This window comes from Labeo rohita, chromosome 8, assembly GCF_022985175.1.
Source record: "Labeo rohita strain BAU-BD-2019 chromosome 8, IGBB_LRoh.1.0, whole genome shotgun sequence".
NCBI lineage: Eukaryota > Metazoa > Chordata > Actinopteri > Cypriniformes > Cyprinidae > Labeo > Labeo rohita.
Window position 1 is genome coordinate 661,109 of NC_066876.1, and position 27,788 is coordinate 688,896.

At 38.7% G+C, this 27,788-nt stretch overlaps 1 protein-coding gene across 1 annotated transcript; it reads left to right on the forward strand.

Moving 5' to 3' along the window:
• Positions 1-510: 510 nt before the first annotated feature.
• Positions 511-26,139, forward strand: zgc:171572 (protein bicaudal D homolog 2). The gene is given in 10 exon segments (XM_051116839.1): positions 511-964; positions 8,306-8,518; positions 10,644-10,796; positions 10,924-11,079; positions 11,641-11,826; positions 11,828-11,938; positions 14,134-14,391; positions 15,032-15,799; positions 16,012-16,163; positions 21,326-26,139. Coding segments are annotated over 10 exon segments (2,544 nt in total). The 5' UTR covers positions 511-757; the 3' UTR covers positions 21,666-26,139.
• The last annotated feature ends 1,649 nt before the right edge of the window (positions 26,140-27,788 follow it).

A 27,788-nucleotide genomic window follows, 5' to 3' on the forward strand; every position in this document is an offset into this window, starting at 1 on the left:
GAGCTTCATGAAGCTTCATTTCACTATTATAAATCCGCCGCAGAACAGCGTTATTCGGAATCGTTAAACGATTCCTTTCGGTTTTTCGCGTTTGTGGTGAAAGGCCCTTTGAGTTCTGAGTTTATGGATATAAACGAACGTGTATGGGCCTTATGACTTACATCCGATTATTGTTGTGTGACAGTACACTTTACCTTAATAAGCCACATAATTTGAGCTATTTTCACAAACCTAAGCAGGTGAATAACTGCTGAAATAAAAAATAAAATATATTATTAAAAATATAATAGGCTATATTATTATTATTATTATAAAAAAATAATATTTTAGAGATGCTCCACGTCACACGCAGGGAACCGGTTCACGCGAACTTCCGGTATCCACACTGTCAAACCACAGTGAATCATGGGATACGAGTTTTTTGCGCTATTTGTGACATGCCAAAAAGTGTGAAAGTAAACTACATCTCCCAAAAAAATCTCTTCTCATTCCAAGGAAACCCCCCTCTGGCAGATCCTTCAGTAAATTACAGCCTCTTCTCCTCTCCATGTTATTGAGGGGGAGAGGAGCAGAGAGGAGGTGGCAGATCCGCAGTCATGGAGCGGCAGTAGGAGAAATAAAGCACAAGCTCCTCTACCCCTGGACAGATTAAATTATACATCGGCCGCTCACGAGTAGGGAAATATCACTGAAGGCGGACAAGAGCGCGATCATGCAGTGCACGTACACAAGAATCTGAACGCATCTGCCGTTAAAGATGTCCTCCGCGGAGCAGCAGCGCGACTGGACGCGGGCGGAGGTGGAGCGGCTGTCCCGGGAGCTGAGCGAGACCACGCAGGAGAAGATCCAGGCGGCGGAGTACGGGCTCGCGGTACTGGAGGAGAAACAGCAGCTGAAGCAGCAGTACGACGAGCTGGAGGCAGAATATGAGACCGTCCGCCAAGAGCTGGAGCAGCTGCGAGAGGTAACCGCGTCAAAACTGCGACACCGCGGCGTCACGATCAGTAACCGTGTGGAGCAATGCTGTCGTGATGTAGCCGCCGTCAAAATCTATCGTTAATTATGTAGCTTTGTGCAGCTGGGCGTCAAAATGCTGTCATTATGTAGTCGACATGGCGAAATCACGGTAGTGTATGGCTGAAATGTGGTGAAATGACGCCATTGTGTAGCTGATATGATGGAATGATCTCATGTGAATATGCTGAAATGCTGTAATTGTGTCGATCCGTGTGTATCCCATGATTCCTTCTTCCAATCGAATTTTTCATAAATGTGTCACTTGCCTACGTTGTCCCACAGTTCTGTGCGTGCGTCGGATATTGGGAAGAATAAAATGTGTTTTTGATGGAGCAGATGACTGCGTCATAATTTAATACTTCTAATAGTATGTTTTGTATTAATTAAATATTTGCTTGGTTATGTTTGAAGAGAATGAATTTCGTAGACGTTAGGGTCTTTTGGAAGTCTGTAAACAGTCACTTTCATGTGCAAAATGCTGATTGTGTTTTATTTCCTGACAGGGAAGCAGCCATTCAAATGACATGGTCCTTAAGTTCATACAGTGAAATGACCTCATTATTATGTAGTTGTTATTCTCTGTCATTCCGTTATTTCACAAAAGTCATCCGTGGTTTAATTTGTATACTGTAATTCTTTCAGCATATGTGTGATGGTGAAACGTGACAGGCCAGCTTTTGAATTTTTGCGGGAGTATGTGTCTCCGCCTAAACGGCCAAGCGAATTACAACCTAAAGAGGAATGATGAGAATGCAGATGGTTTCCTCTGGGCCGAGCTGCAGAAAAACATGCCACTGTCTCTTATCAAACTGAGTTTCCACAGTCCCTGAGAATGACGCTCAGTGTGAGAATGAGAGAGAGGACGCTGTAGGAATTTGTTTAAATGAGGAAGTGCTGTGGATCAATCAGCAACCACAAAATAATAATAATAAAAAAAAAATAAAGTTAGGGAAAGTGTCTTGTCTAGATATGATGTATGCTTTTTCCCCTCCTTAGCCTAAAGTCTTTGTTGAGACAGGCTTGCAGACCTGTTATCACTGATCTGTGGCATGCTCTGACAATTATCAAAACCAGTTGATTCTAGTCTGAACTGTCCTGAAATTCCATGTTGGACAGTTTGCACATTTAGGTCCTTTTCGACATTTTTGAAGGTTACACTTCCTGTTTCTATTTACCAGCTCCTTCTGTTCATTGATAACGGTCAGTATGACCTACATTGCTGTGAGGATTGTTTAAGTAGTTTAACTGAACAAGCAAGGGTATTGGTCTGGTGTGAAAGCCCCAACAGGGCCTTTTCAGGAGAATGGTCTCTGTTTTACAGTTTAGTGACCATTGGTGAACGAGACCTGTCTGAAAATACAGGTGATTCAACTTTAGGTAAATGATTAGCAGTAAGGGCGTACAAGGTGCGGATGCGCAGAAGTAAGATGTCTGCTCTGGACTAATCAGACATGTTCTGTCTGAGATAACATGATTAGTCTGTGACCTGGAAGAAAAATCTATTTAAATTTGACAAACAGTGAAAATAAAGTGCTTCTCCTCATCTGTGCAAAATAAGAAAACAGGTAATTTCTGATTATTAAATTCATAGAATCTGCCATGTAAATCTGGTGTTATAAGTGCAGAGGACATCACTTCTTACATGAGCTTTCTTACAAGACACCTCACTATGTGCATGTGTTTTTGTCAGATGTAAACACAACCTACGTGTGAACGTGTATGTGCCCAGAAGTGATGTCTTAATATTTAAAAAACTTGAATGTATTCATTTTTTATTTTTATTTTTTAAACTTCAGAGGACATTGATTCATCCACTGGGGCTGTATAACTTACCATCATAATGGCTGTGTGTTTTTTGGGTGCCTATTCAGTAAACTGCCAACATAACTCAGCAGTGAAATGACTTGACTGGCCTGTTAAAGTTTGACAGCTGACAAGCAGGGTCACAAGCATCCGCTCCAACTTTGTTTTTCATATGCACATGATGAAAATCAGTGGAAACGGGTTAGTGGGCCAATTAGTGGGGCTTTAGATGCTGGCAGTACTACGCTTGGCAAGCCAGACATCCCACCCTATTGTAGAGCAACAGGACTGCGGTAAGTTAAGAGCGTTCTCCTCAACCTCGTTCAAACAGTGTGTCTTTGTTTGAGGGTGCAGTCGAAAACAAATCTGCTAAATTAGTTGTTGTGTTGAATAACTCAGGTTTGGTCCTGTTGCTAGCAGGTGTCCCACAGAGCAAACAGGTTATCCGTTAGTGTGGGATGTTTATAGACCATTTGTTTTGGAGCTAACAGCTGTTTAAGCACGAGCTGATATTCTGGGTAACGCTGTATAGTGCCAGCTTTAAAGAAGTATGTGCATCCAGACCAGCCTTTTGACCTTTATCAGCTTTACAGTTCACTGTTAGTCACTTAAAGCCTGAAATACTAAAAGCGAATTTGAAAGATAAGTGGGTGTGATGCTGTTTTGACTAAAATCTGGCCAAAAGGAAGGTGTTTTCAAGTCTGTTCCCGTGGTTTAAAACAGCTAGCCAGCACAGACTTTTAGTGTTTGCAATTTGTCCAAGATGACCAAAATCTCGTTAGGGTAACAGTGCATACTGCAGTATGTTTATTTTGTCTGGACATTCTAAGATAAAGTAGTTTATATTTCAAATAACCACATGGAAATGTCTGTGTACTGTGTACTTCCTCTCATTTAAATAGTTTTGGTTTTTATTTGCATCTTGATGTACAAACAGATGAAACATGAGTTCTAAACTAAAGACTCCAAACAGTTAAAGTAAAAACTAATTGTTCAAATGTCAGATGAGTTACACTTGTTGTAAAATAGTTGACGTACACACGCCTTTGCTGGACATTAGTTGAAATTCACTAAAATGACAAGTTGTGACATTGCTAGGAAGCCATAATCGCCACAAAATTCCATATAAACATCACTTTCTGTTTAACATATCCCTTCATAACAACATTGTTTTTGGGGATTTTCTTCAGCTCTTCCTCATTGTTTCTTTTTTTGCCATGAGATAAAGAAGTCACAAACACCTTCTGCAGTGTAAATGAAGTAGCAGAATCTCTACTAACTAGCTGACACATGTCTACCATCACATGGTAAATACCATTAAACCACCCAACCCTAACCTGGGGTGAACTAAGGTTTGGGCGATACAGCAAAAATATAACATCACGACTTTTTTTCAGGCAGGATCATGATTCACAGTCTCATCATGATTCTTTCTCATGTTGGTTTTTAAGACTGTTTTAGAAGTTATTGAGCAGGACAAATTCATTTTTACAATTAAAAAAAAAATCTATACCTACAAGGCAACAAAACAAAAGAAAAAGAATGACAGGCCCATTTAGGCCAAAAAAGGGTGGATAATATAAGACATTCTATTTCGTTTAAGTTTATTTCATTGTTTTACCTTTGTTACTAAAAAAAATAAGAACGACAATGCAGAGTATCAACTATAGGCCAAATACAATAAAATAATGCAATAAACTGCTTTATTAGTAGTATTTTTTTTTTAGGTACAGTCTATGTATTATTTAACCTATCTTTAATATATTCAAGTAAGAAATTGAATCAAATGTAAACATAACACTGCATAAATTAAACATACTTTGGCCCGGTTTCACAGACAGGCCTTAGACTAAGCCTGGATTAGGCCATAGTTCAATTAGGACGTTTAAGTCATTTTTATAAATGTTAGGGGCGACTATCGGCCTTGGATTATCAGCCTGGCCGATAATCCAATAATATTAAGCATTTTTATGATAATCGGTATCGGTCATTTTCAAAACCGATTTGCCAATAAAATGGTTTCATTTTGAAACGCGCTATTTGGCTCTGATGCAACCTGTCGGAACTCACCACTCTGTGGCCGAGAGCAATCTCCGCCCACCACCCATCTGATTTGTTGGGAGTCACGAGTCCAACCAATCAATGCGTAAAGCTGAAGGCACTGAGAGTTTTGCACTCTCTCACACCGAAAGTGCTTGCTAACTGGAGCTGCTTCAGTGATCAGGTATCAGTTGTCGCTCAAAGTTAAGGCAGCAGCAGACATTGCTGAAGTTGCAATAAATCACAATATGCTAACGATACACTGAAGTTGCAAAACACCTCAATATTATCTGTGATTTTCGCGATACGGAAAACGTGGACAGAATCGCGGAATCATTTCCCGTATAGCGCGGAATGTCACGGAATTTGTCAAAGTTTGGATAAATCAATCAAAAATGGGTCAAGACACTTAAGTCACGTCAAGACATTTTGAGACATTTCAATAGGCTACTTAACTAGGTGTGCCTATAATAGGCTATTAGTGTTATAGTTTCATGGAAATAGTTCTACAATGGAGCTATGAAGACAATTAAATTATTTACACTTAATATATACATTGTTTTTTTGAATTAAATAGTCACCTCTACTATTGTAGGTTATGTTTTGGTTATCAAAAAAAAATTAATGAGGAAATATGAGAGGTTATGCTATTACACATACATTTCTAACAAGCCAAATACTTACATTTCGAAAATCTGTTTAGCTGTAGTCCAATATTCATAGGCTTAATCATGAAGCATACGGTGGCCGTACTTTTAATTCTCTCGATATTGTATATAGATGAACAAAGGATGATGAGAGTAAGAAGTGTGGGAGTGCTACACTCAACCAACACCAGGGAAGGCCGTTTTTGTCAGAGCCCTTGTTATTCTTAATTTTGACTAATTTAAATTTTTATACCAGACATACATCGGTTCAAAATATCGGCTATCGGTCTACTTGATCTGTAATAATTGGTATTGGCATAAGCCCTGAAAAACATATCGGTCGACCCCTAATAAACATGCCTTGCAAAAAACATTACTGGTGTGCATCTTGAGACAAAACAGAGACACTGATATATTTTATAATCAGTCTGAAAGTCAGTCAGAATGTTTCTTTCAGTTGAAACGGTCCAGACTTACATTTTAGTCTGGGACTAGTCTTTAGCCTTGTTTGTGAAACCAGGGGTTAGATTCTTATTAAAGCGACAAAACTTATCCAGCTTAAAGCAATGATTTTTCTCTCTTTTCACATTAACAACATGGACAGCACCAATACATGATATTTTTTCATCTCCCACTTAAAACATAACCTACTGTGTTCGTAAAACTTGTTTTTCTCTAGCAGTTATGCGCTATGCTTCTACTCGTGCCAAACAAACTGTGTCAGCCGGCTTTCTAGAACAATGTGCGATTAAGAAAGTTTTTTTAAACGTGTGAAAATAATTCACTTTCATGATCTTGAAGAACTAAAACATGACATGAGCATAACCACCATTGAGATGATTTTCGAAAACAATAATGATCAAAAAAAGCATGTGATTTTCTGAACACACACACTCAGGTCAGGACTGCTGGAAGATTATTGGTGCCCCCTGCCCTGCCTAACCTCAGAGAACTTTACACCTCTAGAGTGAGGAAAAGAACTGGGAAAATCACCCTGGGCTAGGGATGGGCGTTATCTTATTGTTTGCGATATACCGGTAAAATTTTTCTCCACAATAAGAATGAGTCTTCCCGCGATAATAATGATAAAGTCCAGCTGTTGACACATTTCTGTGTGCGACAGTTCAGAGTGACAAGCTGAAGGCAGACGTGAAACTAGTATATCGCTAAATGAGGAGCTTCAATCTGGAACGGGTTTGGTCAAAACTGTGCAGTGCGACAACAGTCTGTCTGAGCCTTGAATAACGTTAACTGTACTAGTAGCAAGTGTGCAATGCAGTTTTGCATGTTTACAAACCTGTTGTCCAACAAAGATATCATTTATTGCCATGCTTTTTTCGCAAATGAACTTTATAACATAGTGGAGTGTTTGAAATAACCTTTTGTGATCAGCTGTGGTTTCATATCACAGAATGAGGCTGAAATCGTACTATTTTATAGTATTACATACTATTTTAAAGACTATGTCGATTAGCATTGCATTATAAATGTACTTTATCCTTATAAAAATACCCAATATTGCTTGAATAACACAGACAAACCATGTATTGAGGCAATCATATGTTTATTGTCCTCACATTTCCTCAGTTAAAATTCCTCTATCTGCGTTTTATTGAGCTAAAGCGATAACTGGATTAGAGTTTTCCTGAAGCGTCGTCAGTACTATTACTTCTACTATAAAACATATGTGGAGTTTCTGTGCAAGGGTGGCCTCCGGCTTCCGAATCAGAAAGTGCTTTATTGCAAGTGTGTTTCACACACGAGGAATTCGTCTGAATTTTAGGAGCTTCCAGTACAGAAAGTACAAACAATTTAATTCACATTCCAGTGAATTAAACAGTCATTATGTTACATGTGTACTCAGTAATGCTTTTGGGTAAAAACAGGAAAGATAAAACTTTTTTCTAAAGAAACACAATTTCCCTGAATTATCATCATTGATATTGTTATCGCAATAAATACCAGAAATTATCGTGATAAATTTTTAAGCCCATATCGCCCATCCCTACCCTGGGCCCCTCACATCCACATACAGAAGTTGAAAGAACGTAAACATAAACATGTTTATACTGTACGAACATGGAGTAGCCTAAAGTAATTACTTGAAGTCAGCATTGTTAAAACAAAGTGGCTTGACGTGGAAAAACACAGGAAACTCTCTCTCCCTGAGGAAGCACTGCCTCCTCCTCCGGGCCGACTCTGAAGAATAAAACACTGAACTTATTGAGCTGTGCTGCTGTGTCCTGTTTAAATGTTCCCTTAAGCAGCGTTCTGACTGAAATAAAACATCATATGTACAACTTACATGGGTAGCATCAGTTTTTCCTTATTTCCCGCCCCAGCATTGTTATTTCAGCGTATTAAGTATAAATATTATAGATGAACCTTACAGTTCATACTGAAGTACACACTGTCCATTATTAATACTGTAAAGTTCTAAACACTGCACATTGTGGTATGAATAGAGTATAGGGCTTTATAAACACTAGAGTATAAATTGACCCTTCATATGTGGATTATTTATTTGATAAACTGACTTGAGCTGAAAAATGGCACAATTGTCTTTTTACAGAAAAATTTTGATTTGTCCGATATTTGATAAAGTTTGCATCAATGATTCGGCTATTTTGTTCTGTTTAATACTGTGAAGCTTCATCGAAACAGTCCGTATTGTATAAAATGCTATAGAAATAAGGGTGTAGTTGCTGGGGTGTTTGTTGTGCACACTTTTGTATGCAGAATTAGCATGGCACATTGCTGGTTTCCTCTAACCTTTGTCTCCTTCTTCCGTTACGCAGGCGTTTGGACAGGCCCACTCCAACCACAGGAAGGTGGCAGCTGATGGCGAGAGCCGCGAGGAGTCGCTCATCCAGGAGTCGGCGTGTAAGGAGGCGTATTACGAGCAGCGCATGCAAGAGCTGCAGGCAGAGCTGCGACAAGCACGTAACATCCTGACCAACGTCCAGTCAGAGAACGAACGGCTCGCCACCCTCACTCAGGAACTCAGAGAGGTCAGTCAGAAACACTTGAGCGCTGTGAGAGCATCTGTCTGACTGAACGCCTGTGTTTGGATCGTTTGGACGGTCGCGTGCAGATTAGTACTTCATTGGTAGTGATTAGAAGCTTTAGTTGCTGCTATAGCACCAGTTTATTTTGCATGTTAATAATATAGTGTATAAAATAACAGAATGTTGATAAAGCAAGAGAAGATATGGGAAATGTTTGTCATTGCTTATTAAAAACATTATATAAACAATGTAAACATTGTAAACTCTGACACTAGAGCTTGGATGGTGGCAGTTCTTTAACACCATTATTATAACACCACTTTTCTGAGGGGTTTGATGGTACTCACATTCATATTTTGTGTTAAAACTCATCCTGACAGCAACTCTGTTAAACTTCTCAGACCTTTATGAAGGAGCAGCAAAATCCAAATTAAAAAAAATTCACACTATGTTCAATCTGGAGCTCTTTCTGTAAGTAAGAGTGGGGAAAAAATGACAAATCATCATGTGCTCAGTTGGCCCAAAATGTTGCCAACACACTCGCTGAAAAAATTAAAATGCAGGAAAACCCTAATTAAATCTGCCACTTATATTACATATTACAATATATTACATTTAGCAAGACTGCTTTAATTAGGGGTCAAGGGACACTGGGGGGCCAATCAGTATTCCAGATGGGCCAGTGTCCCCTAGCCCTGCCCCCGTCTACACCACTGATTGGATGTGCCGTACGTTGGCCAACAAACCAAACTGTGTGTTAAACCTGAATGTGAGGAAAGATAAAGACTGAAACCTATGATGTAGTGCTGTATGAATGCACAGTGACCAGTAATGTCTAATTCACCAACACATGACTTGTTGTGACCAACATTTATCATAATTTACTAAATTAAAAAACAGAAGGACATAATAATGATCTTCGGTTTTGGCACTAAACCGGTATCTGATCTACGGCAATTTTTAATGCTTTACCACAGTAATAAAAACGTAGGATTAAAAATGAATTCAAGGAAGAATATAAACCTCTATATAAATAAACTCTATGCCAAAAAAAAGGACAGATGGTGTGATGCGAGTGAGGATTTGGGAAGAGAAAGAGATTGTGTGTTTAATGACATAGTCCTCTGGACAGGATTATTGAGCCAAAGGTGAAATGAAATGTGTTTTTGCGTGTGGCTGAGCAGATGGGGCAAAGATGAGTGATAAACAGAAGGAAATAGGTCAAAGGATAAAAGTGTGGTTGATCACAGCAAGACATACAACCGTTCACAACACTGTACACCGTCAAGGTGTGCATAGAGGGTTGATTCAAAAGGCTGGGGTCAGTCAGTAAGATTTTTTCTGAATAAAATCTGTACTTTTATTTAGCAAAGACATGAAATTGATCAAAGCGATCGTTTTTATTTTTAATGGTACAGGCATTTCTTCTATTCACAGGGATAAATAAAATGCATCACACAAATATTGGGCAGCAAAACTGTTTTCGACATTGATGGTAATCAGAAATGTTTGTTGAGCAGTAAATCAGCATATTAGAATGATTTCTGAAGGATCATGTGACACTGAAGACTGAAGTAATGATGCTGAAAATTCTATTATGTTTTAACATATGTGACCCTGGACCACAAAACCTGTCTTAAGTAGCAATAGCCAAAAATACATGGATCAAAATTATATGCTGAAAATCATTAGGTTATTAGGTAAAGGTCATGTTCCATGAAGATATTTTGTAAATTTCCTACCGTAAATGTATCAAAACTTAATTTTGATTAGTAATGCGTGTTGCTAAGAACTTCATTTGGACAACTTTAAAGGCGATTTTCTCAGTATTTTTATTTTATTTATTTATTTATTTTATTTTTTTTTTTGCACCCTCAGATTCCAGATTCTTAAATATTTTTAAATATCATTCTCAGTCAAATGTTGTCCTATGCTGACAAACATCAATTCATGTATAAATCTCAATTTCAAAAAATTGACTCTTATAACTGGTTTTGTGGTCCAGGGTCACATATACTCACATATGAAACAGCTATTTTGAATTAGTATATTATTTCACAGCATTACTGATTCACTGTGTATTTGAGCAGAAAGCACACGCTCACCAGCTGCTTCTACTGTCTTACAGAACAGTCAGATGGTGGAGCTGCAGAGATCTCGTCTGCGTGACGACATCAAGGAGTTCAAGTTCAGAGAGGCTCGTCTGCTGCAGGACTACAGCGAACTCGAGGAGGAGAACATCACCCTGCAGAAACATGTTTCTGTCTTAAAACAGAGCCAGGTAACATTCAGCTGCTGCACCATCGGCCATCTGTATTAAATATCAGTTCCATCAGTGGAGTTTCTGCTAGAGACGGTGTAGATGTGGCATTACTCACAATTTGCTGGGTGTGTGTGTAATCTTGTAGGTTGAGTTTGAGGGTCTGAAACATGAAATCCGTCGTCTGGAGGAAGATACCCAGTTTCTGAACAGCCAGTTGGAGGATGCCATCCGTCTGAAGGAGATCGCTGAGAGGCAGCTTGGGGAGGCGCTGGAAACCATCAAGACTGAGAGGGAGCAGAAGGCAAGAGATGATTTTATTATGTTTTTTATATTATTATTATTATTTACAGCTAGCTATTATGGGTAGTGTGACCTCCCCATAAGGTAAGCTGGAAATAGAGAACAGGTTCCATTAAAATAAATACTGGAACTTAGGACTGCACGATTATGACAAAAATCATAATTGTCAATTATTCTCTTGAAATTGTAATTGTGATTATGAATTGCGATTATTACAATTTACATTTAATGATGTTTTGAATAGCGACAAACAAACCAACAAACATGGCTAGAGCCCACCAGTGTAGACGATCTAACAGTCTTATGTCTTATGAACTGGTTCTTTTTACCAAACCATTTTTAGTCAACCATCAAGAACCCCTCTGTAGTTGCTTAGTAACTTGCTAAAACCCACTCAGAACAACCTAGAAACCAAATATCAAGGCCATGGCAACCACCCACAGCACCCAACACCAAGGCAGGGATTTTTTGCAGTTTCTTCTGAAAGTGTTTGTTTCAGCGTCTGCCAGTCGGCCTGTTCCTGCCACACTGAGGTCTGATTTGTTGGTCTCTATCAACACAGGCCGCCTTACGAAAGGAGTTGTCTCAGTACATGACCATCGGAGACTCTATGTACCACAGTCCTTTGAGCATCTCCCTCGATGGGCTGAAGTTCAGCGACGACACCTCAATCGAGCCCAACAACGACGAACCCCTCCACGTCTATGAGAATGGCTTCGAAAAGATCGACGACAATGACAACCGTGTTTCCACGCCCAAAAAAAGGAGAGCTCTTCCACCCGTCCTCCAGCCTCGTGGACAATCTGCTGAATGAGCTCAACATCTCAGAGATCCAGAAGCTCAAACAACAGCTGCTGCAGGTAAGATGATAAGCTATTTTGATCTGTTTACCACATTCACTGTGTTCAGCCAGGCACCATCATTTCAGCCTAACAGCCAAGTTAGGATATGATATGTGACCCTGGATCACAAAACCAGTCATAAGGGTCATTTTTTCAAAACTGAGATTTATGTATCATATGAAAGCTGAATAAATAAGCTTTCCATTGATGTTTGGTTTGTTAGGATAGGACAATATTTGGTCGAGATACAACTATTTAAAAATCAGGAATCTGAGGGTGCAAAAAAATCGAAATATTGAGAAAATTGCCTTTAAAGTTCTTCAAATAATGTTCTTAACAATGTATATGACTAATCAAAAATTAAGTTTTCATACATTTACAGTAGGAATTTTACAAAATATCTTCATGGAACATGATCTTTACTTAATTTCCTAATGATTTTTGCCATAAAAGAAAAATCTATAATTTTGACCCATACAATGTATTTTTGGCTATTGCTACAAATAAATCCCAGCGACTTAAGACTGGTTTTGTGGTCCAGGGTCACATATCTGCTGTACACTACACCACAAAACATGGCACACCCAAGGGCAGAATTGTGGCATACTATGGCAGCACGTTTGTAGTGTGTCATTCTGTGTTTGATTGGCAGACGGCTGGGCTTCTTAAATCCTATTAGTGGAAGTTGCATTTACTGCCCGCCCCATCTGACACAATGAGCTGTCAGTTCAGCCATCTGTCAGGAAGTCAAAGTAGAAACTCTGACCTTTAACAGGTCATCTCCAGACATACTATGGTGTGCAGCACCGACGTCCGTTTGCCCAAACCATATGATCAATATGAGAGTGTTGTTGCAGCCAGTAGCACCTTCTAGCCATTATGGTAATCAGACCCTCATGACCTATGAACACTGAGACTGATCAATCAATAAATCCATTTCAGAAACCATAAAAGAGCAGTAGAAACAGCAGCTGAGACGACATGATTTTCCATATGAACATCTCAAGTGAACAAAACACCCAAACAAAAAGTCTGTAAACAGCAGTGACCTCTCATATTTTTGCATACATTTTTCATTTTTTAAATAACATGAAACTGTTTAAAAAATTTGAACTCCATAAGCTACATTTATTGCTTTAATGTGACAAGCTCATGCTTTAAGATTGTGAAATCAGACATTTAGTTTAAATAAGTTTGCATCATTACGGTCACAGAAGTTTAATGGTGAACAAATACTATTTCTTTTTACATCATGACATTTCAGTTTTGAATCCCAACGTTATTATTGTGGTCTCAGATGCAAAGGAAAAAAAAGGTCAACCCAGTGCACTGCCATTGGGTTTTTGTATTACACTCGTACTGACAAGAACAAAACAAACAATTAAACCGTTTACCGCAAACAACAGTACCGAGCCAAAACTTCATATTGGTGGTAAAGACAGATTGTTCCCATCTCAACAGCTGCATTTTTGAGTCATGTCAATACAGGTTAACACAGATCACACACTGCTGCTTGTTTCAGCAAGTCCCGTAATTAATGTGTAGAGCAAACGTGCTTTTGAAGGAGGTTCTGCTTTACTGAATTATAAACGAAGGATACTGCAGATTTTAAGTTCTTAAATTCAAAGTCATGGCATCCATGTTGCATATGCTCCAAAAAAATGTGTCTGTTGTCTTGTACAAATATCTGAACATGCTTAAATCATGATGCATTTAATTAAAGTGACAAATGAAGAAATTAAGATTTTTTTTTTCTGAGAAACTGAACACAATTTAGTTTAGACTTCAAAATCAAATATCTGTCATTGTGGCCTGAAAATTACTTTTGAGTAATTTATCTGAGCACATTGGCAGATATTTTGTTCTTGTTTTATTCATAAACTAGCTTCATTTTGATTCGTTTTTAAAAACCTTAAGCCTGAGAAAAATCACTTTTCTGCAGTGTGATCAGAATGTACAGTAAAAATTATTTCCATATTCTAGTGTTTGGGAGTTAATCAAACCTCAAGCAATCTTTTTTTTTTTTTTTGTAAAATGTATTAAAAATTAAATTTTATTCATGCAACCTATACAAAATCAGTGTAGACAGCGTTAGTGTCAGCTAAGTGAAGAAGAATGACACTGTGGAATCACACAGATTGTGTGGTAGTAATGAAAAGATTTTTTTTTATGATAACTGAACCATACCGCATGTGTATCTTTCTGTTTTTCAGGTGGAGCGAGAGAAGGTGACACTGCTGTCTACCCTGCAGGAGTCTCAGAAACAGCTCGAGCAGGCTCACGGAGCTCTATCGGAGCAGCATGAGAAGGTCAGCCGTCTCACAGAGAACCTCAGCGCCGTCCGCAAACTCCAGGCCAGCAAAGAGCGCCAGTCAGCTCTGGACAACGAGAAAGACCGTGACAGCAATGAGGACAGTGAATACTATGAGGTGGACATCAACGGCCCTGAGATCCTGGAGTGCAAATACAAGGTATAGAAATATGTTTGTTAAAAAAAATGTTTTAATCTGTGGCAAAGCTAAATACATAAGCTTTGTTAGGATGGGACAATATTTGGCTGAGATACAACTAATTGAAAATCTGGAATCTGAGGGTGCAAAAAATTTTTGAGAAAATTGCCTTTAAAGTTGTCCAAATGAAGTGCTCAGCAATGCATATTACAATGCATATTACAAAAATTAAGTTTTGATATATTTACGGTAGAAAATTTACAAAATATCTTCATGGAACATGATCTTTACTTAATATACTAATAATATTTGGCATAAAATAAAAATCGATAATTTTGACCCATACAATGTATTTTTTGGCTATTGCTACAAATATAGCGGTGCTACTTAAGACTGGTTTTGTGGTCCAGGGTCACAAATGAGTTGCAATTGTTAAATTTTCCATGCACTTTATGTGATCAGTGCTATTAGTATGCAGAGATGATGCCTATCTAGAGCTTTTTAAATCAGCGATTGTAGTTTTTTAGGTGTTTTTTTTTGTTTTGTTTTTTTTTTTTTTTGTTTGTTTTTTTTTAGATTTAGGATGCTTAAAGGCACCTGCCTTGTAGGCAGCGAAGCAGTTCCCTAGAACAGTGATGTTAAAAATGTTGTTTGAAACCAGGTCGCCGTGTCTGAGGCAAGTCAGCTGAAGGAGGAGCTCAAAACGTTAAAGGCCGAACATTCAGCCTGTCAGTCGCAGTATAAGGAGGAGCGGGCGCAGCTGGAGAGCCAGGTTGCATCTTTGAGCGCTCAGGTCACTTCTATAGAGCGCAGCAGTCGAGCCGACCGCGAGCAGCTGGCGCGACTGGAGAAGGAGCTTCGTCAAGCCAGTGAAGTGGCGGGTGAATCCCAAGGCAGCCTTAACATCGCACAAGACGAGCTTGCCACCTTCAGCGAGGAGCTAGCCAACCTGTACCATCACGTATGCATGTGCAACAACGAAACGCCTAACCGAATCATGCTCGACTACTACCGCGAAGGTAAGGCTGGCGTTAACGGTACACAGACCACGGGTCGGGGCAGCCCCGACGGTCGCGGCCGCCGCTCTCCCATCCTGCTGACCCGCGGCCTCTTCCCTACCACCGACGCTAGCGATGGAGCTTCTTCTCCGGCCTCCTCCATTCCGTCCCCGGTGGCTGATCCCCGCAAGGAGCCCATGAACATCTACAACCTGGTGGCTATCATCCGTGACCAAATCAGACACCTGCAGCTAGCGGTGGACCGCACAACTGAGCTCTCGCGTCAGCGCGTGGCTTCTCTGGAGCTGGGTCTAGGGGCAGACCGAGACCAGGAGGCCAGCGTGGAGGAGATTCTCAAACTCAAATCACTCCTCAGCACCAAGAGGGAGCAGATAGCCACACTGAGAACCGTCCTGAAGGCGAACAAACAAGTTAGTATTTCACCCTCATTGCTACACAAATAGCAAATTCATTGCAAATGTAAAAATAATGTTACTTTACTAGTTACTAGTTACATCTGTTCCATAACTAGCTTCACTTGTAATGCATTACGCCAACACTGGTAACTATAAAGACATGAAGATATTAAGATGTTGTAAACATTAAGAAGCTGCTAACTGCCCATGTGTTTGTTGTTTTTCAGACCGCTGAGGTGGCGCTGGCCAACCTGAAGAGCAAATATGAGAACGAAAAGGCCATGGTGACTGAAACCATGATGAAGCTTCGCAATGAGCTCAAAGCCCTAAAAGAGGATGCAGCCACTTTCTCCTCACTCAGGGCCATGTTTGCCACGCGGTATGAGACGCACACCCTTTTCCTTCTCTATTCTCATAGTGTTTAGAGCAAGTTTAGAGCACAGTTTGATAGCAGGGGCACCTGGACCCCTTTTTTGGTGCCTATAAAATGAAAAATATAAGGACAGAAACGGATAACAATGATGTTTTTATTGTTTTTAACATTTACCAATGACATGACATATTTCGTCATCAACATTAAAGCAATGAGCACGGATATAAATTGACATTAGCATCATCTCTCCTCTCTTTCTTTCAGAGAGTATTAGTGCAGAAAAGATTACACACACACACACAAGAAAAGAAAAACTAGAAGATTGCTCCTAAATTCACAAAAACCTAGGCTCTACAGCCCCTATTTCTGCTTTGTATTTGGCCTTGTGAAAACCTGTAGTATTCTGACTTTCAACCTTTTGTAGATTTTAGACATGTCTTACTTACACACACATAATCTTGTGGGAATCATTGTTGAGACTGTTGTAGCAGGTAAATGAGATTTTCTCTCTGTGGAAAACAAACTGTGGCTGGCCATTTTCCATGTCGGTCAGATGGCCCCTTCCGGTCTAGGTTGGCAGTTTTTGACCAGATTAAGATTATTTATGTCAGTAGACAAAAGTTTGGCTTGTGAGGACAGACTTTCAATGACTTGGGCCAATAAATCCAGTGTCAGGTGCAGGTACAGTATGGGTCAGTGTAAATCTACACTTAAGTCTTAAGTCCAAACTGACTGTAAGCCATGACGCCATATGGTGCAGAATCAAACCCTCCTGACACATGAACACCATCAATGACTTCTCTGTGCTTAACATGTAACAGAGGAATGGCATCCATGTGTGAAATTGTTTCTCTTATCCTCCCTCAGAAGTGATATACAGAACATCTGCAACCTCTCTCTCTCTTTATATATATATATATATAAAGAGAGAGAGAGAGATTCAAACTGTTCTGTATATTACTTACTTATATTACTTTAGCTTGAGATGTACTACTGAGATTTATAGTGAAATGTCCTTGCTTGTCACTATACAAAAATTCCTAATGGTCCTAAAAATAGGCTTCCTTTTCTGATTATTCTTGTTTCTTTTTCTGCTGGTTCCCACCAGGATTTAATCGAGTGTTCATCTTCATACATGCTGTTAATGAACAAACAGATGAAACGGTTCTTTCACTAACGCTCGTTTTAGCCCCTCTCATTCACTGGGAAGAGTTCTCATCAGCAGCTGCGTTCTGCCCCTTCCACGGGCTCTCGGCTGCTCTGGGGTTCGAGGTTTTGTATTGGCCTGATCCATGGGGTATTAATATGCTAATAAGGGCAGATTGTCTGCTGGGGGTCTGAATTCTCTTTCCCACAGTCTCTAACATCTCTCAAATCACAGCTCAAGCTATTCAGTCATATTGCACCCCAAAATCACAAAAAAAAGTAAAAAATACATATATATTTTGCATGTTATGATGCCTGTCTTGGGACTCTTGTAATTGTGAGAGCTGCTGTAGTTATTGAGTGTGTCTATTAAGTGGTTCCTAAATACTTTCACCTCGTTCTGTTTTGTATGGTTCATAGTTGCATTGGTTTTTCTATTTTTTCTCGTTTGTGCTCTCTCTGTCTCTTTGTTTTGTTTCTCTGGGTTTATTTTCATTCCTACGTTGCTGAAAAGCGGCTGAGGTGACTGTGTCAAGACATATTTCACAATAACAGCCCGCACGCCTCCTTTATACCGCCGTTCCTCGCTCTCACGCGCACTCGTAGAGACGCAGATGGGTTCTCGCATGACCCCCGGCCTCTTTTCCCGGGAAAATCCTGACCCCTGTGTTTAGAGGCAATTGTTCCCAGGGGCCGATCTCTAATGAAGCTGCACTGATTTCTATAGTGAAGCGTTGTTTCTTTATGTCTCAGACGCACATACATTAGTGGGCTTGTGCCAAACTGAGGCTTGTTCAAAGTTCATGCCTGTGAGAAACTGAGAAATGTTGCACAATCAAGCAGATCTACCAATGATGGGTAACAATAAAGTAACATGGCATGAGAGGCTCTACTTTGCAGCGACTGCTTGATAAAACATCAGTTTTCAATAATGAAATCATTATTATCACACCTAGATTCTCACCCCTGTTTTTCAGTGGTGAAGCACACCCTTAAGAAAATCACACGTTTTGTGTTTTATGATGACTGTAGGGTGGTAATTGCGTGATTACAGTGATTATGGCGTATTGGGTGGTGTTCAGCGTGCGCTGACATGCACTGTGCTTTAACGTGCAAAGATGTAACTGCGGTTTAGGGAAGGTGTGGCTCTGTAATTGTTTAGTCTGATCCATTGTGTATGAATAGTTTAATCTCCTGAGCATTTAACCCTTAGTAACATTAAAGAAGAAGTCAAAGATTCATATATAAATTACTCAACCCCTTGTCATCCAAGATGTTCATGTCTTTCTTTCTTCAGTCATAAAGAAATTGTTTTTTGAGGGAAACATTTCAGCATTTTTCTCCATATAATGGACTGATATGGTGCCCCGATTTTGAACTTCCGAAATACAGTTTAAATGCGGCTTCAAACGATCACAAATGCGGTTGTAAACGATTCCAGCCGAGGAAGGACAGTCTTATCTAGCCTTACCTTCGCGGAAACGATCGGTTATTTTTATTAAAAAAAATACAATTTAAATGCTTTTTAATCTCAAACACTCATAATTTTATTTGATTTAAGGATTAAAGATGTAATATTCTAGAAAAATACACTTTTACACACACACACAAAGGGGCGGTTTCCTGGACGGAGATTAAGCCTAGTCCTAGACTAAAATGGCCCTTTAAACCAGATTAACAGAAATCTGCTTTCTCTGTCATGGTTTTAAATAGTCCTAGTCTTAGTCTAGTCCAGAATGTATTAGGCTGATTTCCTGGAGAAAGACTAGAGCTACTTCAGGACTAAATTGAGGCTTAAATTAAACCTACCAGGAGGCAGGTTTAACTTCAGATTAACGTTGTCCAGTTTCCAGTCAATCAAAATTATTGGTAGATGTGAACAAAGACGCCTGTGAAAGTAAATCTGCACTGTTGATCTTTTATTTAAAAAAATAAATAAATAAACCAAGTAAGATAGAAGTGAATGGAAATCTCATCATAAAAGTTTTTTGTTTTTTTTTCTAATACACACTGGCCACACTTGATGGTACCCTTTTATTTAATACTTTTTGCAACCTCCTTTATGTAATTTAACAGCTGCGAGTGTGTCCTATAATGCTTGATGACTTTGGAGAACACTTAACAAGAGATCAGAAAACCTTCCTTCATCCAGATTCACTCCAGACCCTTCAGATTCTCAGCTCCATGATAAACTCTCTCCTCTGTAGTTTTCTATTGGGTTCAGGTCAGGGAACTGGGATGGCCATGGCAGAGCCTTCATTTTGTGCTCACTGACTCAGTTTTGTGTTGATTTTGATGGTCTTTTTGGATCGTTATTCTGTTAGAAGATACAACCATGGCCCATTATAAGCCTTTCTGACATCAAGACTATTTTCTGCAATTCTCCATCTGTGATCCTTGGAGAAACTTTGGCCACTCAAACTCTCTTCCTCAGATTGCATGAAGACAGTATAGTCACAGTCCATATGCTGTAGGAAGATTTGTAACATTACCTGTTGATTGGAACACCTAATTGTCCAAATGGTGGAAATGAAAATATTCAATGCTTTAGCCCTTTTTCTTGGTTTTTATTTTTAACTTTTTTTTTTTTTAATATTTTTTATTTTTTGGACTATTTTGTGCTATTTTCTTGACTTCATATTTTGTAAAGCTCAACAATCTGTGGCTGCATATCAGAACTATATTCTTTGTTTTTTCTCATTGTGATGGATGATAAAGGGAATTGGCCAAAAATTCATAATGTGATTTTTGTTGTAAAGAGTTTTTTTTTTTTTTTTTGTATGGTGCCTGTTGGTCAGAAAAGCATTTTTCTGATATGGTGCCCTGATTTTGAACTTCCAAAATGCAGTTTAAATGCGGCTTCAAACGATCACAAATGCGGTTGTAATTTAAGCCTCAATTTAGTCCTGAAGTAGCTCTAGTCTTACTCCAGGAAATCAGCCCAATACGTTCTGGACTAGACTAAGACTAAGACTAAGACTATTTAAAACCATGACAGAGAAAGCAGATTTCTGTTAATCTGGTTTAAAGGGCCATTTTAGTCTAGGACTAGGCTTAATCTCTGTCCAGGAAACCGCCCCTCTGTGTGTGTGCATGTGTGTAATAGTGTATTTTTCTAGAATATTACATCTTTAATCTTTAAATCAAATAAAATTACGAGTGTTTGAGATTAAAAAGTATTTAAATTGTATTTTTTAAGTAATTCTGACCATGATTGTCTATCTCTTTAGAGCTCTCTAAAACAATGCTGCTTTATATATAATATAATAATAATAATAATAATGTTGCAAAACTGACACCAGCTGATTGCAATAGTTTATGCAAGATTCATTACAAAGAGATTCCTAGACATTCCTTTTTTTATTATTTGACACCTGACGTGTGCAGTTTACTGTTGTTTAGTTTGTATGTATTTGTGTTTTGTTTTTTGTTTTTTTTGTTTTTTTAAACAGGCAACCTTTTATAGGCAACCTCTGTCATGCTAATTGCTTTTAAATTAATCTAGTCTATTTTATCCAGGAGTTAGTAATCTGTTCTTAATTTATATTTCAAAAAGCCATTTTTGAACCATGATTAACTATTATAGATTTAAGGTCATTGCACACAGAGTCCAAAATTTTCACACATTAAAAAATAAATACGACCTCACATTATGTCAATCACATTTACACACTGCCTCCGAAACTTTCGTCCTTCATAAAAATCAGATCGGTTTTGATTTTCTGCGTTTTTCCGTATGCGTAGCATTCATTTTGAGAGGTGTTTTGAAAGATCAGAGCCACCGTACAAGCAAACGGATGAATTAATACACATCGGACTCAGTGTGCAAGGTTTCTGTGCCTGACAAATTTTTAGAATGACATACGAAAATTTCAGACCTACTCCTGACTTAATTTAAACCCTGTCCAGATTGTTTAATTAAAATTTCAAGAAGCGAGTGCCCATTTTATGTAGTATGTTACAAAAAATGAATGTTATTTTTGTAGTACTAATATATCTCAACCATCTCTCTTGTCTCCCAGTTGTGACGAGTACGTGACTCAGCTGGACGAGATGCAGAGGCAGTTGGCGGCTGCGGAGGATGAGAAGAAGACGCTGAATTCTCTCCTCCGTATGGCCATTCAGCAGAAGCTGGCGCTCACCCAGCGCCTGGAGGACCTGGAGTTTGACCACGAGCAGACCCGGCGCGGCGGAGCCAGCGGGCGCTCGAAGGCGGCCTCCTCACGTGGGAAATCCACCCACTCCCACGTAAGTCACCCTGCCGCTGCCACCGCCACCTGCGGGGTTCGAGGCGAGCCCAACGGCCACCTGGGAGCGCCGGTGGTGTTCTGCAGCGAGAAGTACAAGATCTACTGCGACTGAAGCCGCGTGGGCCTCCTTAGCCGTTGTACAAAGCTCCACTCACGCGCTCTCTTGCTTGCTCTGTGCTAACCCATACGATGTGTCCGTGTGTTTAGGGCTAAATATGGTCATGCCTGCTAGCATCCTCGTAGACAGGTGCATGTTGTAGAGCTAACTAAGGGCAGAATGAAATAACGTTTAGTCTTGTAGGTTCCTTAAGGTGAAGTGCTTTTCTGCTAGCGGCACCTAACCGAATTGCACAATTTTACTGCTCGAGGCGCCGTCCGTGCACGTTTCTCGATTAGACGTGATAGAGAAAGCTAGCCGTAGGATTGTTGAATTGTGATCGATAGCCATTTGCCCTTTTCCTCTGTCCATCTCTCTCCTGCCTCTGAAATCAGCAGCCCGTCCAATCAGGTAACTCGTGTTTACATGCCCGAACAAACGAAATATGCAAACCTCCTCCTCCCTGCCTTGTTGACGTGCAGGAAAACCCATTGAATTGTGCCATTCTAGTTTTTTTTTTTTTTTTTTTTTTTTCTTTTGCGAGAAATCAAAAATAACATCAAAAATGAAAATCAACGGGTTGGAGAGTGAGTGTTTTAGCGATGTCACTCGTGAGGCAGGCGGGAGCGACGCGTTCATAAATCGGTATGCGCCGTGAAGCCGGTGGGTTTCTGGCTTTTTCATTAGATGTCTGGCTGCACAACTGAGAGCTTTAATATAGTCTTAGACCCGATTACGTTTACTTGAGCACACTTGACACACGGCTTTACACGGTGAAGTCATGGTGAAGGGCTTGCCACACGCTCACAGTGCTGTCAACACATGTTCACGATGTTTTGTGTATTTACACTGCAGATGAAATGTTAGCGAGGCCTTATCTGTCGTTTCTGTGCTCTAAATAGCGTGGCCGTCTCATTTCGAGACCAATGTCTCTTTCTTTTTTTTTTTCTTTTTTTTTTCTCCATTCTCTGGCTTGCTTAAACATTTATCCTGAATCAGTGATGAATAAGGTTATTGCTTTTCAGTAACACTCATTTTGCATATCTGCAAAATATGATATCACCACAAAACCAGTCATAAGGGTCAATTTTTCCAAATTGAGATTTATAGATTACCTGAAAGCTGAATAAATAATATATTGATATATTTACAGTATGAATTTTACAAAATATCTTTATGGAACATAATCTTTACTTAATATCCTAATGATTTTTGGCATAAGACAAAAATCACTAATTTTGACCCATACAATGTATTTTTGGCTATTGCTACAAATATACCTGTGCTACTTCAGACTGGTTTTGTGGTCCAGAGTCACATATACATTGCATTCAATCTTTTGAGTTTGCATTGTGTGAAAGATTGATACAACTGAAAGCTAGGATTTTTAGACAAATCTACTTAATCTTAATACTTGAGCAAATGGGCTAATGAATGGCTTCTCTGAGTTACTGTATTTAAAAAAGACATGCAGCACTACACATTTTGGGAACTTTAAAATGATAGCAGTGTTAAAACATAAACATTACGCTCTCTAGTCCAGTTACTCTAGCAAGGTCTGTTCCCATATGATCTAGAGGTTTGGATTCCTGGTTGTTACCAGGCCGCCCGGGTTCGACTCCCGGTATGGGAAGTGATGCCTCATTTTCAAATTCAATTGACCTGCCACGGAAAAAGACGAATGTCTTATTTGCCTGACATGTCTAACAATTAAAAAACACCATTTTTGATTGGTATGAAGTTTTGTCCCAATTTTAAAATGGCCAGTTCAGTGGCTCTCTTCACTCCATTTTTCCCCACTAATACATAAATCGTTAAATCAGTTTGATTCAATAGTTTCAGTTAGTAATAAAAAAATAGCCCTCAGGTAGACAGAAGGTCTGCGTTTCGCCAAAAAAAGAAGTGTTTCGTACATCTCATTAGCATTCACTACATTTTTGGCTTCACCTGGTGAGGTTGAGGTTTTTAGTTCTTGTTAGAACCTCTGGCTTCCTGCATCCTGTACTTCTCCACACTAACTAACAGGACGCATCACATGAGCTGCGTTTGGCTTCTGCTGACTAACCCGGGTTTTCTATCGAGCTTAAGCAGATGCATCCGCTGTGTAACGTTAAGCGTAATGCTAACTGCTTTTTATTTCTTTGTTCCGATTTGCAGTTACGTTCAGCCTGTAGCTGAGCTGGAACTCAACATTCCACCACTGCCTGCAAAGCCAGTGCTCCCAAACCAGTAAACTTTCTTGGACGTATGAGAGACACTGGATGGCATGCCTTTATCTTTGTAATCATTGGAAACTCAAACCTTTTATTGTAGTTATGCATTGTGCACACAGCATTTTACATTTACAGAAGTTGGGTTTTTTTTTACGAACATAGGAAGCCAGAGGTCACAAAGTCCTGAAAAGTTTAATGCTTTAGTTGGCACTACAAAAAACAAAAAGAAAATGGGCTAATGTTCTTTTGCTCAAGACATTCGTCTATGTTTTGAGATTTTGTAACCTTCGCTCTTTTAATATAAGGTTATATTGCTTTTTATTATATCGGTCTATAGTTTGGGGTGTTCTGGTTTGTGAGTCTGTTCACGTATTTTACACTACTATTTTAAGAGTATTTGATTTTTATGTGTGCGTCCTCTGTAAGCAGACAACAGAGCTCAACATCACGTAATCATAACTAACGCAGTCCACATCGACTCCACTTGTGTCATCTTTATGAAATGAATCCATAAGATTATTCCATTACTGCCACGTTTGAATGCTCTTGTCTATTTATTATTTTGTCTTCATAGGAATATTTTAAAGTGAACAAATAAATGTGGCCTAATCTAATCAGAAGGCTTTGGTTAAACTAAACCAGCAAATCAGTAAAAACGGAAAAAAAGCTGAATGGATTTTTCGTAACACTTCACAATAAGGTTCAAATGACGATAATGCAGCATTTATTAATCTAGGATCGTTTCTTTATATAGAAATACGTTTTTAACGCCGTATAAAATAACATTAGGTTGACGTGATCGAACGTGCATTAACGACATTCGCATATTAACGTTAACCTGGATGAATTAAGATCGATTGATGACATGTTAGCAAACTGTACCTTATTGTAAGTGTTGGCAATTTGTCTTTTGTTCATTTCAAGCACCTTCGCTCAAGCTTTACGTGGATCACTGACCTTCTGCATTCTGTACAAGAGGAAATTAATTAATTCCAAATTGGAATGCTGTAATTCTCTCTGTCTATCGTGCCAAGTGTCGGTACAACGTTCGGGTTGGTTAAAAGGATCAGAAGCGGCAAGATGAGGGTTTGCCCTGCTTTACCTTACCGTCGGTTTGGTTCGTTTTTCGTTTTATGATCTTCATTCTGACCATTAGTGCCTTTTTGTTCTTTGAAGAGAGAATCCTAGCTTAGCGTTTAGTTTTTGTATTTTAGTTTTCTCACTCCTTAAGGGAGAACAGCCGATGACTTGTTTCGAACTTAGCAGCAGCAATAAGTACAGAAGACATTCGTTCTGTTTTCAAGGGTGTGAAGAAATTAATTATTAGAGAAATAAAACAGATTGTACTGAATTCGTCAGGTCAGTGATCCCACTAGCAAATTCAGGGGTTTTAGAAAACGTTATTTTTCGTCAAATGGTTTGAAGTCAGAAATATCGTTTGCCTCAATATGAACAAAAATTTCGAGACACGAAACCGGTGTGGTGTTTTGTTGTCGGAGACTGGTGTTATTCTAGCTTTGTATGGTGAGGTAGCTGAGGTGATGTGATTATTGATAGTATTGTTAACAATTGTGAGAAAGCTTGTGTCCTCTTTCTGTCCAATTGTTTTTTTGTTTGTTTGATTTTGTTTTGGTTTTTTTAAACATTTTTAACATGGTTATATGAGCATTACAATTTCAGGAAACAGAAAACGCGTTGCATCAACAAGCAGATGTTGCCACTAAAGTCACGTTTTATTTGTTGAGGCGTAAAATTAATAAATACAGTCAGCAAGTGAGAAGAAGCTAAATTAAGTGCAATTAAACCCAAACAAAGTTATGTGGTAAATGAGGTTTTCTGTTTGCTGGAAGTGATGGCGTTGTGATATTCTACTAGCTGTGGAAGCTTATTATTGGAAAATCTTATTATTGTGTTCCAGTATTGATCTATAAAGATCTATAAGTTTGATACCTTTATATAAAATAACATGCATTTGTTTGTATTAATTTGAAATGATCGTCAGTACTGAACTTTATAATGTGCATTATTATGCCATATGCATGTTTCTTTCAGCTATGAGACTTGTACACAGAACCGAAAACAAACTTAGAACTCCAAAGACTTGAAAAAAGACAACAAAAAGAGGAAAGAGAGAAATGTTTGGTTTTTTTTATTTGGTCCCTTACTCTTGAACTAACAGAGTTAAAGTATTGTTTTCTAGAGCTTTGTCTGTGTAGAAGTAGTCATGCTGGCTCAAGTCAGTAAATACAAATAATAAAAAAAACACTCAAAAGTCACTTGTTTGTCCTGTGTGTGAGTTTGTCCTATTCTTCTGTTGGTTGTTGTCTACTTGTCTCACAACTGATTGTTCTCTAATGTAAAAGAGACCGTTTTCCCAGTCCTTTCTGATTTTCTGTACATGAAAGTTTCTGTGGTTTATTGATTTAATGGAGGTTTCATTTATGCTTGAATATCACTATATATTATTCAGACAATTGAATGAATTTACCACTTATATACAGTTTGGGAAACCCTGCTGTAATGTAACATTTACTGCATTTCATGATATCAAATACATATTTAATATATTTTCTCTTTTTTTTATTATTATTATTATGGTACATAATTCCATTCAAGTCTGTGATAAGTTGGGTAAAAAGTAATCTAAAAGTAATCAAAATGTAGTCCGACTACGTTACCTAATATGAGTAATCCAGACTACGTTACTTAATTACAGATTACTGGGGTGCGTCACCGTGTGACCTGTGGACAAGATCATTAAGAAAGCCAACAAAGTGCATTATTAAATTGTTAACTAAAAATAAAAAACATTTCCAAGTACATGAAATTGGTTGAATGAGATAAGGGAACAGTTTCAATAATATGGTAATCATGGAATCATTCATTCATTTACATTATAAAATATGTTGATGTGTAGCTGCTTGTTTTACTATTTCATATATATCTACTACAAAGTACAAGCTTTTTTAATTAAATGTTCTGAATAAGCAGAATACATGACTGACAATCCAAATCCACATTATAAAGTAGTCCACCTTAACCCACAGGTTCTTCAACTTGAATTTGCATCCACAATTTGTGCTTTGGTGAGTACGGTCAAGAGGCAAAATTACAAAAATAGCATTCAACACTGCATCCATGTCAGTTTTATCTATGGTGGTTTTATTGTGAGTGCCAAAACAGCTCTGCAACTCATGTTAGTTTATAGTCAGAGAATGCCATATCTGCTTAAAGGAAAAGTCCACTTCCAGTGTCATCCAAGATGTCCACGTCTTTCTTTCCTCAGTCATAAAGAAATAAAGAAATGTTTTTTGAGGAAATGAGTTTAAATGCGGCTTCAAACGATCCCAAATGCGGTTGTAAACGATCCCAGCCAAGGAAGAAGGGTCTTAGCTTGCGAAACGATCAGTTATTTACATTAAAAAAATACAATTTAAATACTTTTTAATCTCAAACGCCTGTCTTGTCTTTCTCTCCCTGAACTCTGTGTATTCTGACTCAAGACAGTTAGGGTATGTCGAAAAACTCCAATCGTATTTTCTCCCTCAACTTCAAAAATCATTTCAGAATCATCCTACATCGCTGCAAAAGTACCGACACAGTGTTTGCAAAGTGAACATGCAAAAAGATCAAAAACCCTTAACAAAAAAGGTAAAACAAGACGAAATAAGATGAAGTTGAGGGAGAACATGGGAGAACATGTGATGGGCGTTTTTCGACATACCCTAACTGTCATGAACCGGAACAAAAACAGTCCAGGCAGAGTAAGACAAGACGAGCGTTTGATATTAAAAAGTATATAAATTGTATTATTTTTATGAAAATAACCAATCGTGTCGCCAGATAAGACCCTTCTTCCTCAGCTGGGATCATTTACAACCACATTTAAACTGCATTTTGGAAGTTCAAAATCGGGGCACCATAT